Source organism: Epargyreus clarus, unplaced genomic scaffold (assembly GCF_041222505.1).
Source record: "Epargyreus clarus isolate Ecla_fem2 unplaced genomic scaffold, WU_Ecla_fem_2.2 ptg000008l, whole genome shotgun sequence".
NCBI lineage: Eukaryota > Metazoa > Arthropoda > Insecta > Lepidoptera > Hesperiidae > Epargyreus > Epargyreus clarus.
In genome coordinates, this window is record NW_027332216.1 from 11,666,822 (window position 1) to 11,688,949 (window position 22,128).

Sequence of the window (22,128 nt, forward strand, 5' to 3'; positions counted from 1 at the left end):
GAGATTAGAAAAAAAATGCAAATGAATCGGAAATATTCTAGTGATTCCTCATCATCAACAACCCATTATTGTCCCACTGCTGGTCATGCGTCTCCTCTCAGAATGAGATGGATTAGGCCATAGTCCACCAAGCTGGCCAAATGCGTATTGGTAGACTTCACATACCTTTGACATCTTTTTTACGAGTATATATATAAATCTCTCAGGTGTACAGGTTTTCTCACGATGTTTTCCTTCGCCTTAGTAAGTGATGATGAATTTCTAATATACACATAACTTGGAGAACTCAGAGGTGCGTGCCTGGGACTTGAACCTCGGACCCTTCGTTAGAGAGGCCGAGTTTCTTATCCATTAGGGTATCTAGTGATTAAAACCACCTAATTTTAGGCACAAAGTACATGTCTTAGTACCTAATTTCTTTGTCCATACTAAAATAACATTTATCCAAAACAACCGTAAAATTGATGTAATACATGGTGTCGTCAAAAGAACACCTGTAACATTTACAAATACATATAATTTTTTTAAACTGAAATATTTATTTTGCAAGTAGGTGGAAAAACTGTGCATCAAAGCTTTTTTCAAAACATCAGTTTTGTCACGCGATTCATTTTTCGTTTTAATCATGCAGCATATGAAGTTATTTCAATCAACCATTTTGTAACAGAATATTCTATCAAAGTAAAATATTTTGATTTTTTCATCACAATATCTGACATACTGTTGGTTTCAATAAATTTTGTAAAGGTAAAATTTTTGACATTAATCCGAAATTGTGTTGATTACCTATTCTATTTTTTATAATGTCGGAATAGCAGACGTATGCAATCAACCTGATGGTAAGTAGCTACTGCCGTCCATGGACATCTGTAATCAGTACTAGATAAGATTGGATTCCTACCTGAGAACAGACGCAGGTGCGCCGCTATCCCTGAGGACTAAGCTGGATGGCCTCGGAAAAGAATGTCTCTCTTACAGGGTGTAAAACTAGAAAACAGCAGCGCTTGGAACTCCTGTTATTAGGCAGAAATAGGCGGCGGTACCGACGTAGAACCACAGGGGGTTCTTTCTTCAAACTTATTAATATTTTATCTTTGATGGATTTTGGGCAAACATTTGTAGCATTACTGTTTAGACGGATAAACATGAGTCAGTCACGTCCGTCGACTTGAAGCTTATTTGAAAAATAAAAATAACTAGTGGCTCTTGTGGCGAGAGCACTCTGAGAGCCGAATCGGCTCAAAAATCTAAATTTAACATGCCTTTTTACGTCCAGCGTAATAAGGCAACGAGTAGACCACTTGAGAAATTTTAAGCGAAAAGGGATCTTATCTTTGGAATCTAAAGTGAATGTTTCGTTGCAGTACCGAGGACGGTCCTGAAGGAGAGGTACGAGAGTGCCCCAGAAGAGGACGAGGTAGCTCACGACGTGTCCGATCTTGAACACGAAGACGTCGGTAAGTGCTTTTAAAAATCGGTCAAGTGTGAGTTCCTCGTGAAACGAGGATTCCGTACACTATACGTGGTAAATGATTAAAAGCACCCGCCGCAAATTATTAATTTGTAACAGTTCGCTGTTTTATTATTCGACTATACATTAACAGGGTTTTTGAATTTTTCCTATATATGTGATTCAAGAAATTTCTTTTGCCAAATTTGAAGATTCATCAAGATTCATCAAAAGTCATCGAAAAGGACCTTGGTGTTGTGAAATTGCAAAAAAAGCGATATAGGATCTTTTTATCACGTTGACTTAAACTTTTTTAATTTTATTGTATTCGAGATAATTTGTAACCATTCTGCGTTTTTTTACTGTATTTAGATAGACAGACAACAAAGTAATCATATTAGAGTTGCATTTTTATTTTTAGATGCGGAACCCTAAAAATTAAATATACTTCAGAAATGTAAACTTGAGTTGATGGTATCTGTAATGAAGTCTTAACTATTTAAACAGCTGCCAATAAGAACGGTTTTTTCATTTACGTTAAAGTGCGTTAGGGGTGATTGATTGTTTATACTTATACTAGAAGCCGCCGGAAATACTTAAAAGCCATCTTGGATTTTTAGTTTTCTTTCTATCTTAGAGATCTTTTCTGTTTCAAAATAACTAAGCTTCATAGATATAGTGGGCATGGTTAGCTTCAATTCGACTGAATTCAATATTCGAAGTATTAATTACGAAAACATTTTCGTTAAATGTTACAATGTTTCAAGACGTTTTATATTGATTTTATATCGGACATAACCAAACTATTTGTAATATTGCGTATAAAGATAATTTGAAGTAGATTGTTTAACGCTTAAGCCCAACTATAAGGCAAAAGGACTTTTTGAAGGAAAGTAGTCAAGCAGCCCATAGAGATTTGCAACACTCGTGAAGTCGCCAATGCATCGCCGATTTTAGAGTAGAGCTCTTTTTGCACCTATTTTGAAGAGCGTTCCGGGAATACATCGGGAGAAATTTCATTTCACATCTTGCGCGTGACAGATATACATTTAATAAATCAGAAATACTCCGCAGAATTTTAAATTGACTTCCGAGATTGCACAGGGTTGTAATGTTATTTATGAACGATTGTAATCTGATATGCAGACGTAACGAAGACGAAACATTATGTCTAAATTACTTCGGAATTAATACGGTCATTATTTTATATGCAGATTTTACTGTCTAAAGATAGTTAATGAATTGCATACACATTTATCACACCACACCTATTGCTGCTGTATTCTGGTTTGAAGGATGTGGTAAGGAAGACATACTTTTCCGAGGCGTTCCAGCTTAGTTCTCTGGGGTAACGACGCATCTATGGCCGACCTCAGATAGGCCTCAAATATCTAATCCTGTCTGGGGTTGATTATAGAAGGGCGGCAGTAGCCACTTACCATTAGGTGGACTGCATGCTCGTCTGCTGCTCCTATATTATAAAAAAATATAGTATACGACGTATGGCAGGAGAATCGGGATAAAAAACCTACATGTTAAACGCAACAAAGAGTTAGCAAAGTTGGGATCGTTAAGGGAAACTATTGGAGCCAATAACGTTCCGAGTAATTCCACGAATCGTTTTAGGGTGTGGGAAGTTTTATTGTGCGGTTATAAAGGTGTTTTAGTCGTGATAAATCAGCCGGACAAGATGTAAGGTCCCGTTGCGGCGTGAACCACCGCTTAAGTTACAATACTTACTACATGATATAGATTTGGAGCGATAGTATAGTAGACTGGCTTGATTAGGGTTCTGAGGCTCAGATCTTACGTTTTTATGGAGAAAATTAGAGATGCTAATTTGATTTCATTGAGATGCTAATGTTATTCAGGACATAGAATATAATTCTATCTGGCAACACCTCATGTGTTGTAAAATCTTTCAATACGTTTTGTAAACGCTCGAAAAACATTACCCTCCTTCAAACGAGTAAAAACATACTCAATCTAGCATGAATGAAAGATATGACCTAATACACATTATTCTGAATGAATATTTTTACTGCGCTGAAAACAAAAATATTTTCCCTCAGTGAAAAGCGAAGGTCATTCGGGCAATTATTCCGTCAATAAAATTCGCATCGCTCAGTCAGCACTAAGTATTTTCAAGCTGGTAGCCATTGACATATTTGCAGCGATTCAAACGTAATGGCCTAACGTAATTTATACAATTTAAAGTGTTTCAAATTGCCGTATCGATAAACTGTCAGCAAAATAAGTGCAGAAATTAAATGCAATTTAAATATTTTAACATTATTGAATTGTAACGATTGCGATCGTTACAATGAATTGAATGTTAAAACCTTGTCCGTAGAACAAGAATTTCGAGAGGATTGATATTAAATTGGTTTAAATTGAATTACTACGTTTTACTCGACTGCATCATTATTTGCGGCTTGACAAACTTTAACATAAGAGGTGTCGTTGGATTCGTCTTAATAATGGGAATTATATGGGCCTTACTTCCTTTTCAGTTCATATTTTTTTGGAATTTCATGCTAGAAAATAATTACAGCTTGTTTTAACAGCATATGAATATTCATGAAGAAATCTACAATTTTGGGGATTAAATTTTCGAAGGTGTACTAATTGTTAATTTTGTTTGTTTGTACTATGTGTGAAGGAAGGTTGTCTACCAATTCCTTGATTAGCGTGGTCAACTGTAGCATAAAACCTTCTCATTCTTATAGGAACCTCGCGTCCAGCTGTAAAATATTTAAGTTAGGATGATCGTAACGATGATTTTCACAATATATATAGCTTAACACACATATAATATTTACATGCACATACAATTAACATCAAATCGACATTGTATACGTAAGTACTCAGTATCAACTTCTGCCCTCTTCACTTTTATCGTTTAATTTGATCTGCACCATTGAACTTTAAAATTGAAAACGGTGAAATGAAATTGCTTCCCAATGATTGGCTCCAAGATGTTACCTATTTGGATAAATCGAAAAGCAATACGCTGAGTACTGACCAATTATCTGAAACTGCTTATGAATTTCCAGATAATGGAATGGCATTATAATACGGAAGCTAGCATAATTATGCCAAATGATTCGTTGGTTATGCAACATCCAATTACATTAAAAATTCAATGTAGCTCGGAAGTGCCGGCATCATTAGTGTAAATGATTTAGGAACATACAGCATCGAATAATGTAGGATGGCACATCTATATAACAATTTCTTCTGACCACGGCTCTGCTCTTATTTTAAGAAGTATGAAAGGCTGAATAGGCCAACTGCTCATTGGAAGTGGACTTCATAAATTGCATAAGAAGACTTCATAAGAACTTTGTCATACAATTCTCCTCGTGATTCCTTTATCGTTGAATTAAGTATTAATCAATTTCTAATCCGCACATAATTTTGAAAAATGACATGTGTTTTTGAACGATTAATAATCTCTTTTGGTTTTTAAGGACTTTAATCTTATATATAAAATTCTCGTGTCACAATGTTAGTTACCGTACTCCTCCAAAGCGGCTTTACCGATTTTCACCAAATTTTATATGCATATTCAGTAGGTCTGAGCATCGGCTACTATCTATTTTTCATACCCCTAAGTAATAAGGGTTGTTCACCTTTAACATTTTTTATTTATATGGCAACATAACGTCATGATGATGATAAAGATCATGTCGGAAGCATATGGCAATTTTGAGAAGTTTTTGTGCTTAGCCGTCTAAGGTAAAATAATGTACGTGCTTCAAATGTAATGTGACTTCAAACCTTCTATCTTAGTTTCATGATAACTTCAATTACTATCTGAATTTGGTTTTAAAAAACTTTATGAAAAACAAAGACCAGAAGGATTATTGTTTAAATTTACTATATATTTGTGTAATGATCTAAATAAATTTGCTAAATCGAAGCACATTAATTAATTCATTCGTAACCACTAAATTGATAAACCGAGTATTATCAGACTATTGGATGAAACCAAATAGACGTGATAGAAATTATAAATGCGGTTTATTTATTTCGTAACCGAGCGAGTTCAATGTAAATGAATAATGTTGTCTGGTTGCTTATATTGGCTTATATAGAGTAATGTTTCAAACTCTTGTTGTAAACAAGATTGTTGTTGTTGTAAACATTTAGATTACCGAATGGTAAGTGGCAACTGACGCCCATGGCAAGCAACTTCATATAAAGAGGTTCTACCTGAAGCCGATCCCATATGTACTGGCACTCCTGAGGACTCTGGTAGATGCTTTACATATAAGTCAGCCACTTCCACACCATTTTACATAAAATCAAGAACTAATTCACGCTAGAAATAGGTACGGTGGTGATACAAGTACGGAGTAGGAACATAATAATAATAATATACTTTATTGTACCCATAAACAGAATAAAAACACATGGAAAATTAATAATTTTAAAAATACAATAGGCGGCCTTATCGCTAAGCAGCGATCTCTACCAGGCAACCTAGGTGCGGAGTTAAAGTGAAGAGATATAGAATGACAGGTAGGGTGCAAATAACAGATTGTAGAATTTGGCATAAAATATAATTTTGGAACAAATTATAGGAAGGCATACGTATTTAAAAAGAAAGTAGCAAGATTTAAAAGAGTTGTGACAGATTTAAGATTTAGATAAACAAACATATTAAATTACAGATAGCAAAAGCGGATAAAATGAAGGACTTCCTGTAGTAGGATGTTGAGTGGAGTGGAGTAAGGAGAGCATGGTTTTCAGTGGAGCGAAGGGATCAGTCATTGGACAGATGGAGAAACTGAAATCGTTGCTTTTCAAAAGAAGTTGCATCAAAAGAATCGTTGCTTGAGGTATGGAGGAGAAATCGGATTAAATAGTACACAATATAGGAGAGATAGAATGTGAGCATTACGGCGAAGGCGAATTCACACGCACGGTATTCTGAAACATGATCATACTTACGTAACCCAAATATGAACCTTATACATAAGTTTTGGAGACGCTCAAGCTTATTTAATTGCTCCTCAGTAATGTCAGGATAGCACACATCAGCATAGTCAAGTATTGATAGAAGTAGAGAATGCGCAAGCGTAATTTTAGGGGGAATAGGTAAAGCATTTTTCAGCCTACGAAGAGAGCCCACTGCAGCAAGGAGCTTCTTGCTGACTTCAGTGATCTGTGATGTGCACGTAAGATGCTGGTCCATGAGGATGCCTAAATTTTTGACCTTGTTGCTATAAGGGATGAAGTTGTTATCCAGTGTTATTGAAGGTACCTGGTGCCAGTCAATTCTGGAAATCAGAATCGGACTCCCTATGATAATTGCCTGAGATTTAGTGGCATTTAGTTTAGAACATACTGATTCTATCACCTTCAAATGGTACTCGTATCATCGTTTTATTCGCTTTGAAATGTGTCTATGGTTTTATCTGCCTGGAAATTTCTAATCATAAAATAACCATTTCTCAACACTATATAAATATGTTGTATGCCACAAACACGGTAATCTCATAAGCAGTTCATTTCGAAATTACTAGTTGATATGATATTTTGTGTTGTAGCTTTAGAAGGCCTACATAATGTCGGTCAAGGACATGTTCGGATAGTTGAAGACATTGAAAATCTCATACAAAGTCTTCTCAGAACGAAATCCATCATTTTAATCGGAACAAAAAATAAAAACAAAAATATATTTGTCAAGGCAGTTGAGTCGTATAAAGTTATAACAACTTTAAACCACGTTTATTATACACTAGAATATATAGAATAGAATATTATTATAACGATGAAAGTTTTGCTGAAGTTTATTAATATACAGCACTCAATTCTAAAATTATTAAAATACGACTAGATACGCCACAGCTTTGCGCAATCTGCTTGAATATTTGATTGTTTCTCGGGTTTTAGAGTAAAATTTGAAATAATCCTTTAATATTTTTTATTTATTGAAGTAGCAAACGAGAATGCACTCCTCTTGATGGTAAGTGGCTTCTGACACCCATGGATATCATCATCAACCTATTATCGACCCACTGTCCCACTGCTGGGCACGGGTCTCCTCTCATAATAAGAAGGATTAGGCCATAGTCCACCGCGCTGGCCAAGTGCGTATTGGTAGACTTCACATACCTTTGAGATTATTTTTTATAAATCACTTAGGTATGCAGGTTTCCTCACGATGTTTTCCTTCACCGTTTAGCAAGTGATAATTAATTTCTAATACGCACTTAACTTTGAAAAATCAGAGGTGCCTGGGATTTGAACGTCGGACCCCTCGGTCGAGAGGCCGAGTTTCTTAACCTATCATTTCTATCCAATCACACTTAAGAGTAGTTTTTTGCCTGAGTTTGGGAACAGATGCATTGCTACCCCTGATGACGAAGTTGGAAGGCCTCGAATAGAGAGAGAGAGAGTCAGAGAGACCTCAGAGAGTCTACCACCTTAACCACAAAGGCTTCTACCATCTTCAAATTCCACTAAATTTCAACTCTACTAACGTTACACTAATTATGTGATATGTGAAAACCGATATTTATACGAATTTATGAAATCTTCGAGTACCTATTTCTCACATTTTCCACAATAAACCGGATTATAGGTTCTTCGATAATTCCTTTCAGGGCTTAAAAGCTCGTGAGCTTTCAAACTTCGAGACTATTAGAGACGTTATTAGTGTTATGTTCTCTCCAAACATTTTCCTTTATTTGACAAACATTATTATGTTCAGAAATGCTTTTGTGAGAAACAATCTGTCTTTTTCGAGACTAAGATAATTGTTAGATTTTCAATGTATATGTCAATGATGCGTTTATATGTCAATGATCTTTGGCTGTTTTATTTTTGTTTTTATTACCTACTCTATTTATCTGGAGGCACGGCAGTGCCTCCGCCAAGTCGAGCCAAAGCCAAAAAAAGCGGCACGGCCGTAGCATACTTTTCTCGAAGCAATTCGGCCCATTTTCGACCCCCTGTAACTTCGTTGCATATGAAGCTAGAAGCTTGAATTTTCAGGAGCCAAGCAAGCATTGTGTAGACACGGTATATTTCAAATTTCATTAAATTTGAACCAGTAGTTTAAGAATTACAAGTAGTCAAAGTTCGTAATTTTGTCACTCACTCACTGACTGACTGACCGATCATCAAAACTTTAAGGCACTTCTAGCAGACATAGAAGGTTGAAATTGAGAATACAATTAGTGTTTAGTATATAACTCATGGGAAAACTAAAATATTTTGCAATTTCTGTCCAGTTATCTAGATACACCAACTACATTAAATAACTTTGTATCCTATATAAGTTATATAGGATGACAAAGTTACATTTGCCGTTAATGAATCTGTGTTTCTGTCCGCGAAATGTAAGAGTAGTAGGGGAGCCGATGATGTTAAATGGGTAGAAACTCGAGCGCCGATAGGTCCTATACGATTGTGTAGATTACACGTTAGAGTGAAGAAAAGGTTGTGTGATATTTTTCGATTCACCGTGGGAATAGTGTCTAGATGATTCGAAAGATGTTAAAAGCAGAGTCAGACATACTCAAGGCGCGGCAGGTTAGTGATAGAGTATATATCTCTGATGCCGGAAATATGTTTATCTGCTGGTTTGGGATAGTCATACGAGAGGTAAAAATGGAAAAAAAAGTAACCAGCGCATTAGATTTTCAAAGGGGATATGAAGCTACCTCAGATGAGTCGCCCATTCGAAAAACTGACGATTCGATTCGAAAGACTGTCAGTGACTCTTCGAAGATTATTATACAGGATAAGATTATTATACAGGAAATTCCAACTGATGTTTTACTTATCATAACCCTTCATCTGACGATTTAGTGGAGGGGTTTTCTATACTGACGATTTGAAAAAAAAATAGAATGAGAATGTATGAAGAATAATGTATTTTCCATAAAATTTGCCTTTTCCTTTAGTTTGTTATACACCATTACTTTCCAGGGATCCAAGCTAATAAATGGCGCTATCAGATAGTGCATATTTTCTAGCATTATTTCCTTTATATTAAAAAAATTACCGCACTCGAGTATGTCCAGGTATAGATTTTTTTGCAACCTTATTACTCCCTAACGCCGCCCTCAAATCATCAGATTATAAATTTATTGTTTTCAGAATGTAATTAAGCTACTATAGATAATACATTTTTTTATTAATAGTCTGATGGACTTCCCTGGTTGAACCCCCCAAATGGATAGTTTAAGATACTCTATAGGATGTAAGGTATCTCCCATATCTTAATCTGCCGCGTTCGAGTCACTCTCGAAATCCCGTCTTGGGCTCCCCTACTATTATAGGCGACGTCAATTGTTTTTATTCTCGAGACAAAAGACGTTTTCAATTCCAACTTCAATTTAAATTCAATTCAAATAATGGGTGAAGTGCGAATCGAACTCGTACACTGAGGGTTCCGTACCACAAAAACATTTGTTTATTTTATTTTTATTTTTACTAATTGATATTATAGCAGCCATATAATGCATTGTGAACATTTCAACTGTAACATCTATTACGGTTCAATAGATAAAATGAAAAACGCCAAAAAATAGCAGGTCCTTATATATTTGTCCCTGTAGTTCCTGGACTAAAAAAGGGCTTCGATATCCCGTGCCTGTCGTAAAAAGCGACTAAAAGGGGGCTTCCGGAGTTGGGAGTGGCAAGAGGGAGCTCGAACCGTCCAATAAGTGTCCGCGGGAAGGACGGCGGTATGTGTAGTCGCATACCGTCGTGAACAAAGTGTTTGAAGGTGATAGAACCCTTTGTGGTTCGACTCCGGTGGCACCAACGCCACACCTATTTCTACCTAATAACAGCAGTGTTAGGAGTTGCTGTGTTCCGGTTGAAGGGTGTGGTAAGGGAGACCGACTTTTCCGAGGCGTTTCAGCTTAGTCCTCAGGGGTAGCGGCGCATCCGTGGCCGACCTCAGGTAGGAATATTTTATCTTATCTGGGGTTGATTACAGATGTCCATGGGCGGCAGTAGCCACTTACCATCAGGTGGACTGCATGCTCGTCTGCTACTCTTACATTATAAAAAAAAAAAAAAACACCGGATAGTTTAGGAGGAGCGAAAACTGTTCTCCCAGAGCTCGATCGAGGCATCGCGCTTAGAGGACTTCGGTTGCGTTCAGTCGGAGATCCCGGAGTTCTCCGACAAACGTTGAGGACGGCCACCGAAGGATTTTAGTGCGGCTAAAGTCCCACATAACCCGGCGTCACTCCCACGTCGTTGAGTACCTTTTGAAGGTTTCCTCCTCTTCATAAAGAAAAAGAAGGTCTTTGTATGGCAACTCTCCTTTATTTGAAAGTTTTTCTTTTTACTTTTATTACTTGTTGTTAAAGCGGCCACCATTATAAATATGCCGTAAAAAAATTTAAGTTTCTATCTATTAAGGATCCAGAAATAGAGCTCTATGTCAGACAGACAAACGGACAGCTTAGAAATAGGGTTCCGTTTTTACTCTTTGGGTATGGAACCCTAAAAAGTTATATAATATCAAAAACATTCCGAATTTCTGACAAATGTCATAAGAAGAAAACTAGATGTTACGGCTAATGTGCCTAAATCAGTTAAAACGCAGATTAGCTTGTCCATTACCTAAAGTACAAAACGAAGATTGTATCAATTTTTACCCCTTGACGTCGACCCATGCATGCTATGATGCGTCGTCGTGTCATGAATTTACGACAAACTTTGTATATTTTCACGAAACAATATCGCTTTGCGGCACGATGTCGCTATGTATCACACTACGTCGTCGTGTCGTAAAAAGGCATGTGTTTTAGTCCTAAGAACAAGTCTGAAAAGATGTTTCAAATTTTAACTACATAGTTAATCTGCATATTTTCTAGCTAATCTTAAGACTGCCTAGTTAATGTGTATGCTAACGTATTCTACAATCTAACGGCAACATACACAAAATACAATAACTGTCGTGAGGTAAAGCAACTGTCACCGTATTATAAAATAATAATAAGTTTGTTTCCAAGGAAACAAGTGTTTAGGCAAATTTCGGCCTTATTGCGCATAAATAAATGTCTATGAAAATAAGCTTACATATAAAAATTTACAATGTTCACAATGGAAAATCCCTAATAACTTCTAAAAGGATTACCCTAATTACACAATTCCTTTTGCCCTATCCGTTTTAGACCTAAACCTACCAAATGGCATTAAAGACAAACCAATATATATACGAACAAAAAATCATGTTTTCAACTTACGTAATATTAGGTACCTAACATTTCAACGCAATATTACAAAAATTTAGTTATATTCATTTCAAGTGATTCGAAATAGGAAACTGTTATATAAATCGAGCTTAGATAGCCACTTTATAACATATTCTTGCCATGATCACCAAAAATATCAGCTCCTAGTGGCTTGATAATTGATAGCTATAAAAAAAACGAAAATCCACAGTTTAATGTTGAATTTAAACAACCGTCCATTGCACAATTAGGGTATTTTTTTGCTCCATTGCTTGCACAAAACAGTTACAAATGCGTGTAAAAATGAACTGACGAGTCGAGTCGAGTCCCCCCGAGATAACTAGTCGGTAAGTGGTGTCTATGTGTGCGTTACTCCAGCCCACTTTGTATGAAGATTGACTTCTGTTAGTTTTTATTTTGTGGTAATACCTACCCGGAAAAAACGTGGAAACTATTATAAGAAACCTTTTTAATATAAATTATTTGTAATCTATAATAGCTATATATAAAATTATATTGTACGGTGAGTTAAGTTTTAAATAGAAGTGAATAAAAATATAGTCTAGCTGAAAATATGTATTATTAATATACTCTGCAAATAATAATTCTAAAAATAACTACAGTTGAATGCAAAAGACAAATGCAGACTAATAATTTTAGTATGAATTTGTTAGCGGTGAGTAAACTTATTGAAAAAGGATTTACTGTTAATTTCTTGAAAAACGGTTGCACTATTAGTAACTCTATGGATAACATCATCGCAACTGGCCACAACGTACATGGTATATATAAATTTAAACAATTTGTCAAATCACCGATATGATATTTGACAATGTCAAATAAATATTGGCATAGAAGACTAGCCCATATTAATCCGGAATATAAGAATATTATGACCGGGCTTGATGATGTGAACATTACGACGGATATGACGACTAGTAAGAAACCATTTCCAAACCTCTGAACGCGAACGAACGATATACTGGAGATCGTACATACAGATTCATGTGGTCCCATGGAAGCTACTTCACTCAACGGTTCAAGGTACATGTTATTATTTATCGACTATTATTCACGAATGACACATGTTTATTTTCTCAAATATAAGAGTGAGTATTTACGAAATTTCAAAAATATAAAGTGTTGAAATGGGAACTAGCAAGTCGAACAAATGTAGGTATGAGATCAGATGGATGAACAAAATTTTGTAATAGAGCTTTCAATATTTTCTTATCAACAAATGGAATTCTACATCAGAAGGCGATGCTATATACCCCTAAACAAATTGTTGTGGTTGAAACAGCTAACAGAACTATTATTGTAAATGCGAGAAGTTTAAAACGAATGTTATCATTATTAAATAAACATTTCATTTAATTTCATTTCAGAAGTCAGAAGTATATTATAAATTGAACCGAATTTGAGCAAGAGCAGTAAATACTGTGGTTTATATAAAAAACCGGAGTCCGACGAAGTCAGTGAAAGATTACCAATGATTTTTGTCGGATATTCAGAAGAAAGTAAGGGATGTCGATTATTTAATACGAAGACACGTTAAATCACTATAAATAAATAAATAAATAAATCACAATCAGTAGAGATGTTTTTTCCTGAGGACAATGGGAATAATTTCAGTTGTCAAAATAGTAACTTTTTTTGATTTAATTTATTGTCATGTTCGAATGAAAGTGATGATGAATGGCAAGATTATTTACATAACTACAAAGACTAACTACAAAAATTTAATTGGCTTTAAAAAATCTGTTGTTGAGATTCAACTAGTAGAAGGTACCGGAAAGGAAAAGAGTAGAAATATCTACAAAAAGGAATGAGATGCCATCAAAAACAATGCTTGTAAAAAGATCCAAGTCTCGCCATTCAGTTCTTCTACCGTAAAAAGTTTTGAGATCTATGTAAAACCAAGCCGGTAAATGTATGCAGTCCCTACTTAAGGGACCTTCTGTCTTAAGGTATTATCTCACTATCTAACCTAACAACATCTCATGGGACCATACCAATATTAAAAATCTTTTATGTTCTAAATAAATCGACGTGGCAATCGTACTAATGTTACCTGTGTGATGCGATATGATAAGATGAAAACACAATGTGACTTGCAGTACGATTGCCACGTTAATTTATTTAGAACATAAAAGATTTTTAATATTGGTATGGTCCCATGAGATGTTGTTAGGTTAGATAGTGAGATAATACCTTAAGACAGAAGGTCCCTTAAGTAGGGACTGCATACATTTACCGGCTTGGTTTTACATAGATCTCAAAACTTTTTACGGTAGAAGAACTGAATGGCGAGACTTGGATCTTTTTACAAGCATTGTTTTTGATGGCATTGTAACATTTATATCAACTTGATAGAATGGAGATGTTTTTAGGGCTCCGTACCCAAAGGGTAAAAACGAAACCCTATTACTAAGACATCGCTGTCTGTCAGTCTGTTCGTCTGTCACAGGGCTATTTCTCCGGAACCGTAATAGATAGACACATAAAATTATTAACAGAGGATGCATAACGGTGGCCGCTATAACAACAAATACTAAAAATAAAATAAAGTTGAATATCAAAGGGGGTCTTCATACAACCAACCGGACTTTTTTTTGGGTTTTTGTCGATCTAAGTGTTAAACCGTACTAGGAAAAGTGTTGAAATTTTTACAACCCGTGAACTACTATGACTGGTATTAAAATAAATACAAATAAGAACCATAAAACATATTGTATATTTTTATTTTATTATACGTTGTTTACGTATCATTCATCATCACCTCAACGCCATGACATAACTAATTATGTCACACAAAAATTATGTGACATAATTAGTTATCACACAAACATAGATAGCGTTGAGGCAAATAATACTTAGGTATTATTGCCCCAACGCCTTCTATTGTTGTGTCATATAACTAAGTATTGTTGGAAATAATAAAATGAATAAAAATAAGTTAAAAATAATGAACATTTGGTGGTACGGAAGCCTCCATGTGCGAGTTCGACTCAAAGTTGGCAAATCATTCTATTTACGCATGTTTCACTGTACGATTTAGATATTCAAAATTACTAATTTGTTAATTGATTTAAACTTACATTTTTACCAACTTCATATATTCTTCGTCTGATATAACCAAAAGAATTGGCTATAAACTATGAAAGTAGCACTGCTGGATTTTGGTTTATTAGGCAAAAATGTACCACTCGACTTAGGCAAACAAGACCTATTTACTAACAAGATTTAATTATAAATTTTCCATTTCCTTTCAAACGCATCTGAATAGAAAATCTCGTTTCAAACATCGCCTCTATTTAATCCTTTCAAACAGTAATACTTACAGCAATACAGTTGGTGACATAACAAGTCTCAATTAAAGAGGAGACGCTTTAGCTAAACACGGCGATGTAGAAAGCTTGTAATTATAATGTTAGAATACAGTTTCCACTGCAGATACTGTACCTACATAAATATCATGTATTATGAGATAAGTTTATATTTTTATTAGACATTTTTAAAGATTGACCTTTTAACAATATGTGCATAGCAGACGAGCATGCAGTCCACCTGATAGTTAGTGGCTACTGCTGGCCATGGACATGTGTAATCAACCCCAGATAGGATTAGATATTCCTATCTGAGGCCACAGATGCATCGCTACACCTGAGGACTAAGCTGGAACGCCTCGGATAAGTATGTCTTCCTTACTAACTCTTCAAACCAGGACGCAGAAGTGCTTAACACTACTGTTATAAGGGAGAAATAGGTGAAGCGGTGGTGCCGCCGGAGTCGAACCACAAAGGGTTAAACTGACTGTCTTCGTATATATTATTTTCTATTGTCTATTCCACTCTGTCGTCATCTTCAAGTCTAACTTCCATCTCTGTTACAGACGAGTCCAGCGACAGATGGTGGGGGGAGTCAGCGGTGCCACCAGCACCGGCGGTAGCAGTGCCTCCTCAGAGACCGTCGATCCCTACCTTCAACATAACTAGGGAAGAACCTTCTGTATCTCCTCCTAGACACCAGTTGCCTAATGATGGTATGTGGTTTGTTTCATCCTCTTCATCCTGGAAATTAAAAAGTAGTAATATTTGCTTCTTGTAATTTTAGTCATTTAAATATTTTAACAGATTATGACATACGCACTAAGTGCTATTTATATTTTGGCTTCAAGAATGTAGTATGGTAGCATGAGGTGTTCCAATTTAGTCCTCAGGGATAGCAACATAAAATACACATCAATTGTCAACCTTCGGTAAGATTTCAGTTCCATATGGAGTTAGTTCGATAACCAGCCACTCATATCAGTATTATTTCACTTAAACCGTATATTCTTTCTGTAATTCTATTAAAAAACTATTAAAAAGCTTGAACATTTAGAACAAAGCAATTTTGAAACAGTTGTTCTCAAACCAACACTGCTGCATACAAACGATTTAAAATAATTCAGCCTAATTATCATATTCAAAAGCATTCGAAGAGAAAACAAAAGGGAAGTTTACAACTAACTTATTTTTTAAACCACAGTTGGTTTTAAAGTATGCATTTTCCTTATTCCAAATTTGCATTACTATTTATATCCGCAAGCGCTGTGGCTAGGGAGTTGTTGTGGCTCAATACGAATAAAAAGGAACAGGGCTTATTTCTATGTAAATAAAATGTATTCTGCTTTAGGTTAGAGTAAACAATAAAGTAAATTTGTGTCCAAATAAAACTACGTAAAGTTGGTAATAGTAAGTTATGCTAAAGAACTCGTAATAAGATGCTTATTTTATTTTTTTGTAAGTAGATACAGAAAATGGTTCTTAATAATAACAACAATATTTTTATTGAATTAACGATTATTATATTCAATTACTGGTTCTACGGCCACGGAATCGGATAAGGCCTTACCAGACAAGCCACTTTTGATTTGCGTTTTGGAGATTGCATCTATGCTGCGACACGATTTGTCGACTTGGCGACTCCCTCCGATCACATTATAGAAAACGCGTTTTAGTGAGAGGTTTAAAACTGTATCGAATTCTGGAAATTTGTAAATGTTAAAATAAGCTAAATGCTAAAATCGATACTAAAATAAGCATGCCTGTTACCCTTAGGCGCCTCCATAAACTCCGTGAACTTGATGAAAACATAATCGTCAGTATAAAAATACCTTACAAAAATATCCGCAAAAACATCGAAGTGAACTCTATAAGTGTAGTTCATTTATTAAAAGTTATAATAATAATCAATTACTTTAATACAGACGAAACAAGTTAATGTTTAATCCTCTTAAAAAGTTTTCATATTTTCTTTAAGATGTTCAAAAGAAAACTCGTAAAGAAATTTAATGCTGGGAGTTTTGGACTAAGTAAATTAGATATTGGTACTTGAATGGAGAGATATTATCCCTTAAATAAGGTAACTGTTACACCGACAGCGATTCACGAGAAGCTACTACAGAATAAAGTAATGATTATAATTCAGACATTATAGATTTTGGGATATAATTATATAATCGTAGATTTAGATTAGAATTATATTGTCATATAATAAGATGATGTATTTCATAGAAAAATTACCAATATAGGATTCCTATATGTAGGCATTCTGAATTAAATTTCTATCTATAATACACAGACACAGTAACAATTCAAAAATACCAAGTAGATGTGTATATTTATATTCATGTCTTTATTCATTAAGCTTAGGAAACAGTAAATCTTTGAGATAAGCTACATATCAAGAAAACATTTTTTAGCTTATCAGTGACATAGTTTATCGTTTCTCGCTTCTCCACTCGTAGTGTGACAAACTAATAATACGGTAAAACTTTGGTCTTTGCTTCTTTTTTCTTTATTTTCTCAAGTTGATACCCGTTTCTTTAAACAAATAAAATAATTTCGTATAGCCCTGAGTATTCTCTTCTAAGGTCAAGTTGCTTTTCGGAAGGCATTCTAAAGTTGTAAGAGCTGTATTGTAATCATTGAAAGTCTTGGGATTATGAATTATAGGGAGACGATAGAAAACCTAATTAGTCTTATTTTAGACTAACTTTATCTTATTTGACGCTTGTTTGTTTCGTTTGCTTGATTATTTGCTCTCTCAGCCTTTGTATCTATGAATATTCAATCCTTATTTTATCTAGTGTAATTTTTGACTTTTCTAGTACGAGTATAAGCCAAAACACATAAATTTTGTCTATGCACTGCTTAATGGTGCGGTTGAATTCATTTAGCTTCAACTATATTAAAATGTATGTTGGCTATCTATATTTACGATAGATTCAGTGGGAATCCTTTTTACTTCAAATTCTAAATTGATTTTGGTCAAATCATAAGATATTTTAGTGTATCTATAATTATAAATGTGATAGCTTATTCACAAGTTTTTTTATAAGATAAGATCCTAGTTTCTTAAGGCACTAATTAAATTAAGGATTAATTCATTGATCCCATTTCAAAACCACTATGGTTTAGTAACTCCCTTCAGAATTTTTAAATGTAGATAATATAATATTATAAATTAAAATGAAGCACGAGAATTACTGCACATACTTACTTCTAAATATTCCTGTAATTAAAAATTCCGCGGACGAAGTCGCGGGTAATTGCTAGTAAATCATATATCATCAACCTAACTTTGATGATATAAATTCCGAAACACTTCCCCATAATACCATATAGTATATACCATATAGTACCAGAAACAATAGTTTCCGATAAAGTTACCTACACACTCACAAGTGCTATAAATTACCTCATGGGTCTGTTGATAATATTTATTAGGTAACGGTAAACTTCTGTACGCCTCAAGTTCCGTACTTAACCAATGTTAGTTATTAATTACCTAGGAAGACTACTAAAGGCTATGAATTATCAAGTTTCGATAGCTAATGAATTGGATGAGGTTAAGTGTAATATTTTTTAAGCACGAACAGTATTGATAGATGATTATAAAACAGCAAAAGGGTATGTATGTATAACTAAAAATGAGGTGAGGTGATTAAAAGATCAGTAATAGTTATCGACACAGGAGTAATAATCTTTTATATTATGGTCAATGTACAATTTTCCCATGCAAAGGATTTGACTCTCTATGCCGGACTTCTTAAATGTGAGGCTGTTAGCGGAGATAGTTTTATTTGGTTTAAAAAAGTAATCTTTATTTACAGTATATATTCTTGCGATAATATGAGTTTTTCTTCAACAGATCAATTTGACATCATGTACGTCTACATCATTGGCGGAGTGGCAATGGCGTTTGTGCTTTGCGTCATACTTGGCGTGATCCGATGCGTTCTCCACAAGCATAACTCAGAACAACCGAAAGGACCTGACGTATCCGCTACCACAGAGATCCCAAACGGATTCAACGACAGCATCTCAGAAGTCGACAATGATATCAACATAACGAGTCTCTCCGGACCTGTGGACTCAGTGGACACCGGTCTCAAACAAGAAATGCAATTCACGAACGTAGCACTCAGTCCCAAAATCAATCGATACGTAGGACGACCAGTGCCAAACACATATCCTCATGTGAGTAGCAACATGTATGGCCAGGTGGCCGAATTCCCTATAGAGATGCCACTCAGAACTATGCCACACGGCACGTTAGGCCGCGGTGTTGCGGTGAAGACCCTACCCAGAGTACAAATGCAACCCGACAACGATCCTAACACACGGAGTTTATATCGATATTCCAACGCACAGTACTACTTCGGGTGACAAGACGACAACGGCCAGTGTTCGGACGTATCGAGGACTTACTGTTTCTAGTTGAATCGTGTAGTGAAAGGAACTTTGTATTGTCCTACTTTTAAATACAGAAACTGTGATATTAATTGAAACTTTCCTATTGTACTGCAAACTGTTTTCAAAGTGTAGACACAGAAACGCACTGTGTTGCATTGTGATTTCATTCTTCAACGCCTATGTTAAGTTCAATGAAAAGTATTGATTTATAATACTTTTAAGAGCGTTTGAATTCGTTTTATCAAACTTCTTTATATGCATAACATTGTTGTTTAAAAGGATTACATTTTGAGTCAATGCGCAGAATTTTATTTGAAGCGAAATAATCGCGTTCTCTTTAAAGGACAAGGGAGACTTCTATTAAAATTGTGTTGACTAGTTTTTCATCTCATAACTAAAACTATACAAAATTGTTTTGTGTCGTAAAGATAAGATGCTTAAGAGAAATAAATTATTAAATTCAATACCTTTGAAATTTCATACTTTGCAAGATTTGAGATCAATGACCGCAGACTAAGATGGACTTAGCTAAATCAATTTTGAAGACTTATTTGAATTGAATTACGAGCCAAAAACAATTTGCCTTGTAACTCCGCAAATGAATTGGGGAGAGCAAGTTTTATTATCGACAGCTCTTCTGTCAACTCAATAGATTTATTTGTATACTTAGCTTGAGATCTTGATGATAGCCAAAAACAAGTTATGTTAATATTTTATTTTTAGGTATTTATAATAATAGAATCCTCAGATAATCCAGTAAATGAGTCCAAGATTATTAGACACTCAAGCGAGACAAAAGTTTATCTATTTTTATCGCTGTAAGCTCTGTCATGTGACGGATCAAGTCTGTTTTGGTAAAAATGTCCTTTACAAAGTACTTACTTATTTTTAGAGGTTATAAATTATAATTGTATTTTACTTTCGTTAAGTAGGATAGCTAACTATAAACATATCTTTTGGTAGTTGTTGGCCACTATTATGTATTGAGTATTTTTTAATAATTTCACCTGTGTTTAAGTAATGTAACTACGTTAACACAGTGTGTTTCTAGTGCCTTATGTCATTTACACAGGACATTCTGTCACGATGTTTTCTTGTAAATGGATTTTTGCGTATTTGTTCCTTCCCTCATTAGATACAACTCTGGATTGCTCATGATTTTGTCTCATATATTTCTGGTAATGTTCTCCGCGCATAATTAAACATCGTGACATAATTGATATGTGTAAAGGGTCTCTTATTTAAAAAAGCTACGGAAGTTGTCAAGTGGAAATAATTTATAACTGTTTAAATTTTAGAACCATAGTTTAATCTGAGTTTTATATTACCTACTTCTTAGTTTTGTAAAAATAATTATACGAGTCTGTAAAAAATCTAATGTTGGGTCGGTATGTTTTAAATTAAATTTTAGTATTAACAGATATTGCAAGGGGGAAAGCGTTAAATTAAATTATAAAAAATGCTCTAAATTCCTAATACTTGAAGATAGTTATATACTCGTATTAATGAATCCTATTAGAACCAGAGTAAATTTTCGTACGTACTAAAGTCTAGAAAAAATGGTTTTTATGTTATAATAATTGCGTATTTAAAATTTATTAAACTAACTGATTGTCCCGATTTAGGCAAAGTAACAGATTGAAATATTAGGCAACGACGAAAGATTCCAGCTGCACTTATTTCTGCAACAAACCTTTAGCATATTCCATTACAAATGACTTTAAAAAAAGTTCTCAAAGGTATACCACCAATCCGCACTTGGCCAGCGCGGTGGACTAATCTAATCCGTCTCACTCTGAGAGGAGACCCGTGACACTCGTGAACAGTATTGGGACAGTAATAGGTCGTTGATGATTGCAGGTCAGTGCAGTAAGATACGGGTTAATAACCGACTCGTGTCGAATCCCATGAGGTTAATAAGATTTCATTATTGCTATCTGAGAAAAAGGGATCGATAGTTTAATAATACATCCAAAACGTAGATGCGCGCAAGAAATGAAATGCATACATGTTTTGCCACTAGCTATAACCCATGCATGATTGATTATGTAGATTATTTACGACTTATATAAGACAAAGCTAAAACTATATAATCTTGCAATATCTATTAAGTACTAAACAAACTGAGTTATTCAGACGAGAACCATCAAGGCCAAATATGTATAGAAAAAAATGTTTAGAAAATAGGTGATGTATAATTAATACCAATGTTTCAATGACTGACTCTAACATCCAAATGACCTTGATTAGTTTTTAATTAAAATATGACAGTGTACAGATAAATTTTTATGTCGTACATCGATTTACATTAAAATAATTGCACAAATTTTGTCTTTTTATTTCTTTTATCACTCACTCAATGAATGTTTTCGATTTAGTGTTAATCTTAAAAATATATATACATGTGTACTAATTTCAGCTTCTTATAATCACTTTGTATATATTTCGAGATAATTTATTATATTTAAAATTCTTGTTTGACTTCTCAAGAGTACTTACTTAAGGTTTAGTATGATATAATCATTACGATTAATGCAGGTAATAAAAAAAACTAATTGTTTACGATAATACTACTGTAAATAGTTAAAACGTAGTGGTTATATTCTCTTTGCGCTTACGATTCATACATTACTTACACTTTCTTGCTACTTTCACATTTTGTGCTACTTATTATTCAGTTTCAAAGTATCTGATCATCAAGAAACTTCAAAGAGCTCAT

General features: G+C 34.6%; 1 protein-coding gene across 3 annotated transcripts in view; it reads left to right on the forward strand.

The window, feature by feature from the left end:
• The window catches only part of LOC140744446 (uncharacterized), a 241,516-nt gene that overhangs the window by 75,260 nt on the left and 144,128 nt on the right, over positions 1-22,128 (forward strand). For 2 of the 3 annotated variants that reach the window (XM_073076033.1, XM_073076034.1), the window contains exons 7-9: positions 1,365-1,457; positions 15,560-15,709; positions 18,865-21,735. In XM_073076033.1, coding sequence (XP_072932134.1) covers positions 1,365-1,457; positions 15,560-15,709; positions 18,865-19,382 — 761 coding nt within the window. In that variant the 3' untranslated portion in view covers positions 19,383-21,735. Of the gene's footprint in view, positions 1-1,364; positions 1,458-15,559; positions 15,710-18,864; positions 21,736-22,128 lie in introns of those variants that run through there. The other variant, XR_012102547.1, reaches the window with a different exon arrangement.